This window comes from Mytilus galloprovincialis, chromosome 1 (assembly GCF_965363235.1).
Source record: "Mytilus galloprovincialis chromosome 1, xbMytGall1.hap1.1, whole genome shotgun sequence".
Classification (NCBI taxonomy): domain Eukaryota; kingdom Metazoa; phylum Mollusca; class Bivalvia; order Mytilida; family Mytilidae; genus Mytilus; species Mytilus galloprovincialis.
The window spans coordinates 16,731,119-16,744,236 of record NC_134838.1 but is presented as its reverse complement, the minus strand read 5'-3'; the positions used below and the strand labels follow the sequence as shown (position 1 = coordinate 16,744,236).

The 13,118-nt window shown below is 35.4% G+C and overlaps 2 protein-coding genes across 2 annotated transcripts in view; both read right to left on the bottom strand.

The window, feature by feature from the left end:
* Positions 1 to 600: 600 nt before the first annotated feature.
* The window catches only part of LOC143067517 (histidine ammonia-lyase-like), a 48,993-nt gene continuing 36,475 nt past the window's right edge, over positions 601 to 13,118 (bottom strand). The window contains exons 21-22 of the mRNA XM_076240836.1: positions 1,610 to 1,679; positions 601 to 877 (exon numbers count right to left, since the gene is read on the bottom strand). Coding sequence (XP_076096951.1) covers positions 731 to 877; positions 1,610 to 1,679 — 217 coding nt within the window. The 3' untranslated portion in view covers positions 601 to 730. The remainder of the gene's footprint in view (positions 878 to 1,609; positions 1,680 to 13,118) is intronic.
* LOC143058197 (uncharacterized) lies at positions 6,655 to 9,300 on the bottom strand. Its single transcript, XM_076231693.1, has 3 exons — positions 9,120 to 9,300; positions 7,794 to 8,131; positions 6,655 to 7,713 (listed from the first exon to the last, which is right to left on the bottom strand). Exons 1-3 carry the CDS (start codon positions 9,298 to 9,300, stop codon positions 6,655 to 6,657), a joined length of 1,578 nt encoding a protein of 525 aa, XP_076087808.1.

Below are 13,118 nucleotides of genomic sequence, written 5' to 3'. Positions count from 1 at the left end.
ATTGCTAACTTCTTATCTTTCTTCCTAAGAAGTTCCTGCATGAAGTCAGCCTCATAATAATAAATAAACAAGTCGGTGTAAACTTCCCACTAACACCATACACCATTACACCATTCACCATACACCAATGCACCATACACCCTGTGCCATTACACCATACACGTAAAACCTTTGCACCATACACCTTACACATAACACTGTAATGCAATTTAATTTCAAAGAAAGCGTGCGACTTCAATTTTTTTTTTTTTATTTAAAAAAACGAATTTTGATCACAATATTGTAAATTAATGTATAAAATTAAAAATCATTTCCTATCAATATTTTGCATAGTTTTAAATGACGTACACCATTCCCGATCGCACGTTTCACCATTACACACCATACACCATAGCACCATTCACTTTCTACCATTGCACCATATGCCATACACCAATACACCACACACGGGTTTTTTTGGGTAGTTTACACCATCCAAGGGCTGTATAACAATATAGGGTTTTGCTGTTAAATTATTAGGACAAATATTTTGGAAAGTATATAATTATTTAATTAAATTATATTGTTGCAATGAAAGCTTGATAATGACAAAACTCACGGTTATACATCTAGTTCCCAACTTTATTTACATATAATAATAAAATTAATAACATAAATGTCAAATTATAAGACTTATGTTTAAATTGTACTAAAGACTAATTTTAACAATGACATCTGCTTTTTTGACAGCTCAGTTCCGTCGTGATAAACTAGTCGTTTTCCTTCTCTTTGGGGTTGGCCCTTCTGGACGACCAATAGAAGTAGGGGAAAACACGCGAGTTTCGACATGTTGTTGTGAATGATAGTTGTCTATGAAGGGCTTTACTTTATGCCAGACCTACAAGAAACAATAATTTCATTTTGGTATAGAACATTAATAACGTGGATACACATGTTTTTACATAAAGTCTGTAACAAAATATTTTGTAATTAAATTTTCTAAAAGATGCTCATTTGGACAAATAACTTTCGGATGTTGAAACATTTATACTGTGACCTTATCAATTTTCTAATAATATTTGCAAATCGTTGCTGCCGTTATGGTAAACAATTAAGGCAACAATAGTTTACCTACAAATCTCATAAATAGATTAAGAGGATATAAATCAAGTAAACAATCAAATACTGAGGAATCTAATGAACTCCAAAAGGAGAGAGACCCAGTGCGTCGACAGGGTGAAGCAGATGAAGCAGTTATAAATATTTTATTTCGGAAAGTGAATAATATATGATATTATTATACTTCATGTAAAAGTGCCGTATTTTGATTGGTTAATACAAGGTAGATAATTTATTCTGTCCCATGACAAAATACTTTATTACCCTTCATACATACGCTTGATCAATTGTGCGCTTTATTAAATACGGATGGTTGTTATGAACAAGACTTCATAGTTTATAACTTCGAATTTGAAATTTAATAGACACTTATGACAGAGAATTCAGTATAATGAATTTAATAAAACATAGCTAAAAGAGGGATAAAGCAGATTATTATCAACATTGGATTGTCGGGGTACCAATCTGCTCTATCCTCCTTTCAGCTATGTTTTATTTATATAATATCTACCTTCTCCTCTTGTAAGAGTTTGGTTGCAGCTTCTATATCCGGTGCCATGTATCTGTCTCTAGTCCATGGGCTGAATAAAAAATATTTTAATAACGAAAACGTCTTTTATTCATATATTGCTGAACTGTAAATCTTTTATAATCTGGTTAAAGCTAATTTCCCTCTGTTTCTAAATAGTATGACAAAACATTCAAAATATGTTGGTGTGTAAGGAAAATAAAGGTTATTCCTTTGAATTAGTTCTTTATATAAGTGGCATTTTAAATTTGAATTGTAAAATGAAGGTACAAGATTTGCACATCATAACTTCTAGTGTGTACATATGTTGCTGTAATACAAATATAAATACATATAAATTATGTTGGCGTGTTTGAAACTAAAGGTTATTTCTTTGAATTGGTACTTTATATAAGTGGCATTTTATACTTGACTACACGATAAGCACATCATAACTTCAAATGAATAAAAATACAAATATAAAACATACAAAATATGTTATCGTGAAAATGAAGTTGTATATATATATATATATATATATATATATATATATATATATATATATATATATAGATATAAACAAGTCTAAATTGAAAACAACGTTCAAACCTATGATTGCGTTGGATAAAAACCGCAATTTTTATATGGACGTCAAGTTGGTTACCTATTCCCTATTCCCTATTCGTTACCTATTCCCTATTCCCTATTCGTTATCTATTCGTTACCTATTCCCTATTCGTTACCTATTCGTTACCTATTCCCTATTCCCTATTCGTTACCTATTCGTTACCTATTCCCTATTCCCTATTCGTTACCTATTCGTTACTTATTCCCTATTCCCTATCGTTACCTATTCGTTACTTATTCGATTTTTAATATCCTTTCCCCTTTTTGATTAATTATTATTCTTCTTCTTCCTCTTCTTCCTCTTCTTCCTCTTCTTCTTCCGCCACTTTAAAAATGAACTTGTCCGCAGCATTTCTCCAAAACTACTTGTCAGATTTACTTAGGGTTTCATAAAATGTTAGACTAATATGTCTAGGTGAGCCATCAATCGCTCATTTGTGCATTGGGGTCTATTAAGGGGTATTTTTTTTTGGGGGGGGGGGGAGAAAGAAGGGAGGGGTTTACTATAAAACCCTATGGGATTTTATTTTCTAAAATTTTCAAATGAATATAACTTGAAAACTGTAAGTGATAGATACATGCAGTCTTCAGAAATGATTAAAGGACAATAAAACAAATCATATGAAATATCATTCCCATGAGTCCCTGGGGGGTCATCCCTACCCCCTTCAATTCGAGAATATGCTTTTAACTTGTAAACGGTCCAGATCCCCACCCCTAAACCATATATATTCTTGTATGGGACAATAAAACTAATCAAATGAAATTAAATAAAAGTTCCTGGGGGTCACCCCCACCCCGTTCAATTTGAGAATGTACTATTATCTTGTAAACGGTCCAGATCCCCACCCCTAAACCATATATGTTCTTGAATAGGACGATAAAACTAATCAAATGAAATTAAATGGAATTCCCCGGGGGTCATCCCCACCCCGTTCAATTTTAGAATGTGCTATTATCTTGTAAACGGTCCAGATCCCCACCCCTAAACCATATATATTCTTGTACGGGACAATAAAATAAATGAAATGAAATAAAAGGAAAGTCCCTAGGGGGTCACCCCACCCCCTCTTGTTTGAAAACTTATAAACGGTCAACATCCCCACCCCTAAACTATATATATTCTTGTAAGGGACAATAAAACTAATCAAATGAAATTAAATGGAAGTTCCTGGGGGCCACCCCCACCCCAATCAATTTGAGAATGTACTATTATCTTGTAAATGGTCCAGATCCCCACCCCTAAACCATATATATTCTTGATGGGGACAATAAAACTAATCAAATGAAATAAAAGGAAAGTCCCTAGTGGGTCACCCCACCCCCTCTTGTTTGAAAACTTGTAAACGGTCAACATCCCCACCCCGTAACTATATATATTCTTGTAAGAGACAATAAAACTAATCAAATGAAATTAAATGGAAGTTCCTTGGGGTCACCCCCACCCCGTTCAATTTGAGAATGTACTATTATCTTGTAAATGGTCCAGATCCCCACCCCTAAACCATATATGTTCTTGTAGGGGACAATAAAACAAATAAATGAGATAAAAGGGAAGTCCCTGGGGGTCACCACCACCCCCTCCTGTTTGAATACTTGTAAATGGTGGAGATCCCCACCAGTAAGCCATATATATTCTTGTATGGGACAAAAAATCAAATCAAATGAACATGGGACCATATGAATTGCGAGTTATGGGAGCTTTGTTTGGGAGACTTCGTAACAGCATCCTGTTACAATTACTTCTTCTTGTTTATACTCTTATATCTGGTACTAGTTCTAAATTTGTTGAGGTAAAATGATCTTTTTATGACCTATTTATATGTGTTTGTGCTCAACCGATCCTTTTACTTTATGTTCGATACTCATTTGTTCCTTATTTGATTTTTATACGTTCTACCTTTTAACTGCTTTATGTCCGTATGTTTGAAGATGGATCTTCGCTCGAAGGGATGAAATCACCGTGTTAGCGCTTGCATAAAAAAAAAGATGTGGTATAATTGCCAATGAGACAACAACCCACAATAGACCAAAATGACACAGAAACTATCAACTATAGGTCAATGTACGGCCTTCAACAATGAGCATAGCCCAAACCGTGTAGTCACCTACAAAAGGCCCAGATATGACAATTCCAAACAATTCAAACAACAAAACTAACGGCCGTATTTCATATACAAAACAATAACGGAAAACAAATATGTAACACAAAAACAAACGATAACTACTTAATTTCAGGCTCTTGTCTAGGGACAGGCACATATCAACATAATGTGGTGGGGTTAAACATGTTAGCAGGGTGTACATCGTTTCGGAGCATGCTATTACCTTGTTTAATTCGTTCCATCACTCGCTTATAATTCGCTTATAATACGTGTATCATACGTTGCACCTTTTAAAACATGATTTTCAATTGTTTTGTTGTCTCTGGTGGTAGATTTGGGTTCTTAGAGGTGATATAACTCTATAAGCGCATATGTACCCATTCCAGTGCTCGGATAATACCCTGTTACTTATTCGTATCTTATTCGCTTTTAATGCGCGGGGTAAGTATACGTTGCACCTTGAAATAAATCGTTTTTTTAATTGTGTTCATGTCTCTGGTGGTAACAATGTGTTCTTAGAGAAGAAATGACCCTATTAGAGCGCATGTACCCGTTCCAGCGCTCGGTTAATACCCTGTTACCTATTCGTTACCTATTCACTTATAATACGTTTGTTGTACGTTGCACCTTTTAGAAAAGGATTTTCACTTGTGTTCATGTCTCTGGTGGTAACAATGTGTAATTAGAGATGAAATGACCCTATTAGCATGCATGTACCCGTTCCAGCGCTCGGTTAATACCCTGTTACCTATTCGTTACCTATTCGTTACTTATTCGCTTTTAATACGTTTGTTGTACGTTGCACCTTTAAGAAACGGATTTTCAATTGTGTTCATATCTCTTGTGGTAATAATGTGTTCTTATAGATGAAATACCCCTAGTAGCGCATATTACCCGTTCCAGCGCTCGGATAATACCCGGTTACTTATTCGTTCCTTATTCGCTTTTAATGCGCAGGGTAAACGTCGCACCTTGAAATAAATCGTTTTTTAATTGTGTTCGTGTCTCTGGTGGTAACAATGTCTTCTTAGAGATGAAATGACCCTATTAGCGCGCGTGTACCCGTTCCAGCGCTCGGTTAATACCCTGTTACCTATTCGTTACCCATTCGTTACCTATTCACTTATAATACGTTTGTTGTACGTTGCACCTTTTAGAAAAGGATTTTCACTTGTGTTCATGTCTCTGGTGGTAACAATGTGTAATTAGAGATGAAATGACCCTATTAGCGTGCATGTACCCGTTCAAGCGCTCGGTTAATACCCTGTTACCTATTCGTTACCTATTCGTTACCTATTCACTTATAATACGTTTGTTGTACGTTGCACCTTTTAGAAAAGGATTTTCAATTGTCGAGGGTTAAGTGCCAAAAGGGGCTATCTCAGAAACTTGAAGTTTTGAGAAAATTGAGTTTAAAGTTTTGACTGTTCATCATAAATCACTCATTGACTTTTTATTTTGTTTAATAGAATATACATATAGTTCAATGAATACTTTGTTGTGTCAGATAATGCAAATGCTTTTTATGTTTTAATTAAAGTCGTAATTGACCTAATTTTAAGATAGCACCATTTGGAACAATTTTTTTCATGGCAAAATTTGAATAAAAAGGTGCTATCTTTAGATAGCACCTTTTGGCAGGAAAAAATGCTAAGTTATGTAAACTATTTCTTTATGTAGCACCTTGATCAAAGAATTCAGATACAATAAAACAATAAAAAGACTATCTGGGTTCACATTTATTGAATGACATTGTAGTTTTGTCTTTACATTTATCTTAATCCGAGTCTTGATCTTGTTCCTCAACATCAGGCTCGGGTAATCTGTCTTTCTTCCCTTTTTTAGTAGGTAAACTCTTATAAAATTGGGCACAGTCCGCCGGTATAATGCCGCTCTGACAAAGAGACAGAAGGTCAGCCTTTTTTGCTTCTGTAATAGGTAGCCTTTCTTTATACTTAGAAGAAACTGCAAGATTTTCTACCAATTTTTGCCGACCCCTTGTTACAACTTTGCATGCGATTTCGTTGAACTCTTCACGGAAGCTATACTTGTAATAGATAATATTTGGTGTTTCTTTCCGGAACTGTAGCTGTTTTATTTCTCTCCATCTGACCTTCTCTCCCTTTTTATTTTGCTCCATATTTTTATAATTTTCCTTTGTAAACTCTTGAAATCAAGAATGTCCCAATATTTTAAAGGTATAACCACATAAGGATTATTTCTGCGTGCCATATGAATAACGGTATCCCATTGACTAGGAATATAAATATTTGTTTTCCGTTTAGCATGTTCAATCGCAGCGTGCATTGAATCGCACTACATGTGAGTGTGGCCAGTTTCCAAATATTTCTGGTCAATTATATTTATATGTTTGTTTACTTTAACGGAATATAGTAAAGCTGCTGCTACGAATTTGCTTCTGTTTTGTCCCATACAGTTGTCAGAATAAAATGATATGTGATGAACATATGGTGGCAGGGATGTGATGTACTTATGAAGACATGAAGTCACTTCACAGGAACCGCGTTCTCCTTCCGTTTCATTCCATAAATTGCAAGTCCCTTTGTTATCCCCTAATGAATAAAACGACAGATTGTAGCAGCTAAGTTTCCGTTTGTAATATACCTGACTCCCCAAAGAACAGGGAGTAGGCAACACAGCTTCTAAGTCAAATGTTACTGCTTGGTACGATTTGTCTTTTTTGGCAATTTCTTTATCGATCTGCTTCTCCTCCCTTCCGCGAACTTTACGTTGTTGATGCTCTGTGTAAATTCGTTTTACTGCCTCATCGGTATTACCTGTTTCAATCATTGTATTGTAATTATGGCAAATCAGGCATTGGTCTTTCTTTGGCTTATGGAATGACATATTATATTCTGAACAAAATATGTTTCTGTAAACATGTTCTTTAACACACCTTTTCTGTTGATCATGGCATTCCGCCTTATACAGGTCATACATTTTTCTTATCGTTAAATCAGAGTCAAGGTATTTGCGATTGGTATCTTTTCTGGTATAGTGAGATTCCACCACAGGAAAGGCCTCGATATGTGCACGTATTATATTAAGGTCCTCTGTTGGGGTTCTGTTATGCGCACAGTGTTTTCCTCTTTTATCGGAAATAGGACTGGAATTGTTTTGCTTCTTTTTTAAAGCTGTTTCAATGGTTTTCCTACTGATTCCTAATGTGGCTGTAAAAAACATTTTGCAGACTCGCACACTTTGTCCTTCTACAATAAATGTAAATGTTCTAGCTACCTGCTTCCGTTTCTTGCTAGGTGATCCGATTGAATTCCGTTCCAATACACGAGAACTAATATAATCCCGCTGTCGTTCATAGGATTTTAGATTCCAATAGTTTTGAATAATGCGAGTCTTTCATCTTCACTCAGTTTATCTGCACACCTAAATCTACATTTACTGCAGGCATGCTTTTTTATTGATCTCGCTTTTACAGTTTTTCCTGTATCACTAACATACTCCATACCACTCTGACATTTGATCTTGCGAATATTTTTCTTCCAACTTTCAGGATTAGCTATTTTTTTTCTTGTTAGTCTCCTTTTCTTTGGAGACTGATATTTTGCCTGCTTTCTTGGTGTAATAATTTCATCATCACGTAAAGGATTTTGTACTTTTGATGGTGTACCAGAAGCATTTTCATTTGAATATTCAATGGTTATGTCTGCGGTGCTTGGTTGACAGTCAAGATCATCGCAAATTTCCAGTTCATTTTCAGATTCCAATCGTAACCCAATAACACGTTTCTTTACTGAGTCATAATGTTCATGGCCTGGAACACAAAGGTATGCAAGAGTAATTTCTTGTTTCTCATATGTCTCTGTTAAAGAAGGAGTGATTACAACAACTGGTTGATCAGGGTTGCTGCAGTATATCTTAAATGTAACTGCCAAAAGGTTAGCTATTGCCAATGGCATGGTATCTGATAAATTATTTTGCCAACTATCTTCCTGGCACAAAAGTTCTATCTCATTACACAGGTTGTCTTCGGCGGAATTTAAAAATTCACCATAATAGTTAGCATTTTCTTCTATATGATTACACAGTAATTGTCTAAGTGTTATAGCATCAATTTTCTCTGTTGTTTGTCTTGACACGGCTTCAAAGAAGCAATTACCTACAGCAGGCACATGCTGGCGACATAATGCGTTGCTTTTCAATAAAACATCCAGTCTCTTTGAGTGATTTCGGTTTATATCATGTCGTTTTCTATACTCAGAAAGACTTTCTTGCTCTGCAATTTTCATCTCTATGAAAATGTCTTCTTTTTGTCCAGATAATTTTGATTTATCCAATTGTTTTATTGGTTTACAAGTTTTACTTTCGAATAGACATTTTGGTTTCTTCTTACATCTCCTGCGTTTTTTTAGAATTGACAAGTTCAAAACCATCGGATGACTCTTCAGACACATTGATACAGGAACTCGAATCTGAACTACTAATGTCACTCTTAGTTGGAACATACTCGTAAGAAGAGGATATTATTTCCTCAGAAGAATATTCAATAGCGGTCTCATTCTCATCGGGACATTCAATGAGGTTTTCTTCTACAATTTTGTCTTCCATTGACAAGGCTGCATATTCAACTTCTGGGGAACTTGTCCGCGGAAATATTGGCTCCCTAGCTGTCATCTCAATATTTTGAATGTTCAACACATCTGTGTCATTCCATTCCTCTGACCTTAAAATAGTGCCTATACGACGACAGGGTTCATTTCGCAAGTATTGGTGGTATTGATGTACATTCATATCCCATCTACCATCATCAGATGACCACTCTGATGTTTCTTCTGTTGAGGAATCGTCATGGTCTGTATGATCTGCTATAACTTCGTTCATATCTGACTCTGGGATCCTTTCTGCGATGTAAACTTTTTGTAGATCTTCCCAATCTATATAATTGGCTTCAGACCAATCGCTCCATTGTTCGTCCGAACTCATCTGCAACCGAATAATTAATATTGATGATATCTATTAATACCAAATGCTTGAATTATATTTTACGGTTTTACTGAATTATTAAATTAATATGTGAAAATAAATAATACAGATTTTCATCTAGAAATCAGTGAAAAAAAATTAATTTAAATGAAATGAAATTACAAAATATATTTTGTTATAAGGTACACTGTTTTTATCTTTTTTATTATTGATCATTTTTTATCAATTTGAAGATTAGTAATTGCAGATAAAATGCTGGAAAAATAGTATATTTCTGTTTTAATTAAAACTTACCTCAAACAGTTAAATCTTCTTCTAAATAACCTCAAAAATCTCTTAGGAAAATAGTTTTATGAAAGTACCAGTGTTGTTTCTGCTATCATTTATTGTGAATAATGGTAAATATTAGTGTGAGAAAGCTACATCTTATCTACATCTTATCTATAGTGATGTATCATAACTATCTGGGTAATTCACATAGATAAGTCTGTGGCTGCTGTTTTTTTTTAAACTCATGATCAAGTTAATAACAAAATCACTGAATTACAAAATGAATGCAACACTAACAGAATACAGCTGTAAGCTGAAGCTGTAAGAATAATATGTTTTGGATATCAACAGGGGTTATCTCTGACTACAATTTTACATGTGTAGTGCAGTAAGGTGTTATCTGAAATATAACACCATCTAGCACTAATTATTTCCAGATGGCACTTTCTTGCACTCGATTTAATGTATATTTTAGATAACACCCTGTGGTTTTCTATAATATTTTTTTTTATTATTAATAGGATTGTTTTAATTATTTTTGTTAATAAAATATAACATATTTCAATTGTTTTTAAACATTTAACTCAAAATATGCAAAAAATCGAAATAGCACCTTCTGGCACTAAACCCTCGTTGTGTCCATGTCTCTGGTGGTAACAACGTGTTCTTAGAGATGAAATGACCCTATTATTGCGCATGTACCCGTTCCAGCGCTCGGTTAATACCCTGTTACCTATTCGTTACCTATTCGTTACCTATTCACTTATAATACATTTGTTGTACGTTGCACCTTTTAGAAAAGGATTTTCAATTGTGTTCATGTCTCTGGTGGTAACAATGTGTTCTTAGAGATGAAATGACCCTATTAGCGCATATGTACCCGTTCCAGCGCTCGGTTAATACCCTGTTACCTATTCGTTACCTATTCGTTACTTGTTCGCTTTATATACGTTTGTTGTACGTTGCACTTTTTAGAAAAGGATTTTTACATGTGTTCATGTCTCTGGTGATAACAATGTGTAATTAGAGATGAAATGACCCTATTAGCGTGCATGTTCCCGTTCCAGCGCTCGGATAATACCCTGTTACTTATTCGTTCCTTATTCGCTTTTAATGCGCGGGGTAAGTATACGTTGCACCTTGAAATAAATCGTTTTTTAATTGTGTTCATGTCTCTGGTGGTAACAATGTGTTCTTAGAGATGAAATGACCCTATTAGCGCATATGTACCCGTTCCAGCGCTCGGTTAATACCCTGTGACCTATTCGTTACTTATTCGCTTTATATACGTTTGTTTTACGTTGCACTTTTTAGGAAAGGATTTTTACTTGTGTTCATGTCTCTGGTGGTAACAATGTGTAATTAGAGATGAAATGAGCCAATTAGCATGCATGTACCCGTTCCAGCGTTCGGTTAATACCCTGTTACCTATTCGTTACCTATTCGTTACCTATTCACTTATAATACGTTTGTTGTACGTTGCACCTTTTAGAAAAGGATTTTCAATTGTGTTCATGTCTCTGGTGGTAACAATGTGTTCTTAGAGATGAAATGACCCTATTAGCGCATATGTACCCGTTCCAGCGCTCGGTTCATACCCTGTTACCTATTCGTTACCTATTCGTTACTTATTCGTTTTATATATGTTTGTTGTACGTTGCACTTTTTAGAAAAGGATTTTTACTTGTGTTCATGTCTCTGCTGGTAACAATGTGTAATTAGAGATGAAATGACCCTATTAGCGTGCATGTGCCCGTTCCAGCGCTCGGATAATACCCTGTTACTTATTCGTTCCTTATTCGCTTTTAATGCGCGGGGTAAGTATACGCTGCACCTTGAAATAAATCTTTTTTTAATTGTGTTCATGTCTCTGGTGGTAACAATGTGTTCTTAGAGATGAAATAACCCTATTAGCGCATATGTACCCGTTCCAGCGCTCGATTAATACCCTGTTACATATTCGTTACCTATTCGTTATTTATTCGCTTTATATACGTTTGTTGTACGTTGCACTTTTTAGAAAAGGATTTTTACTTGTGTTCATGTCTCTGGTGGTAACAATGTATAATTAGAGATGAAATGACCCTATTAGCGTGCATGTACCCGTTCCAGCGCTAGGTTAATACCCTGTTACCTATTCCTTACCTATTCACTTATAATACGTTTGATGTACGTTGCACCTTTTAGAAAAGGATTTTCAATTGTGTCCATGTCTCTGGTGGTAACAATGTGTTCTTAGAGATGAAATGACCCTATTAGCGCTCATGTACCCGTTCCAGCGCTCGGTTAATACCCTGTGACCTATTCGTTACCTATTCGTTACCTATTCACTTATAATACGTTTGTTGTACGTTGCACCTTTTAGAAAAGGATTTTCAATTGTGTTCATGTCTCTGGTGGTAACAATGTGTTCTTAGAGGCAGCACTCGCACCCGAAAACTGGAAAGGGGAAAAAATGAGTTGCAAAACTTGTTTCCCAATCCACTATAAATAAATATATTTAAATTAAAAAATAAAACGTGTGTTATGCGTTGCTCTTTAAAAAAAGAAATATGTTTGTGTCTTTGGTGGTAACTGTTGGTTTTTAGAGGTGAAATAACCCTAATAGAACATATGTACCCGTTTCAGCGCTCGACTGATACCCTGTTACTTATTCGTTCTTTATTCGCTTTAAATACGCGTGGTATACGTTGCACCTTGAAATAAATCGATTATCGATTGCTTTCACGTCTCTGGTGGTAATTATGTGTTCTCTGATCTGAGTTGAAAAAACCCTATTAGCGCATATGTACCCATTTCACTGCTCAGTGATACCCTGTTACTTATTCGTTCCTTATTCGCTTTTAAAACGTGTGTAATGCGTTGCACTTTAAAAAAGAAATATTTTTGTGTCTCTGGTGGTAACTGTCGGTTCTTAGAGGTGAAATAACCTTAATCGAACATATGTACCCGTTTCAGCGCTCGACTAATACCCTGTTACTTATTCGTTCCTTATTCGCTTTAAATACGCGTGCTATGCGTTGCACCTTGAAATAAGAAGTAACAAATAGGTAACAAGGTATTAGCCGAGCGCTGAAACGGGTACATACGCGCTAAAAGGGTTATTTCATCTCTAAGAACACATTGTTACCACCAGAGACATGAACACAAATGAAAATCCTTTTCTAAAAGATGCAACGTACAACAAACGTATTAAAAGCGAATAAATAACGAATAGGTAACGAATAGGTAACAGGGTATTAACCGAGCGCTGGAACGGGTACATGCGCGCCAATAGGGTCATTTCATCTCTAATTACACATTGTTACCACCAGAGACATGAACACAAGTGAAAATCCTTTTCTAAAAGGTGCAAAGTACAACAAACGTATTTAAAGAGAATAAGTAACGAATAGGTAACGAATAGGTAACAGGATATTAACCGAGCGCTGGAACGGGTACATATGCGCTAATAGGGTCATTTCATCTCTAAGAACACATTGTTACCACCAGAGACATGAACACAATTGAAAATCCTTTTCTAAAAGGTGCAACGTACAACAAACGTA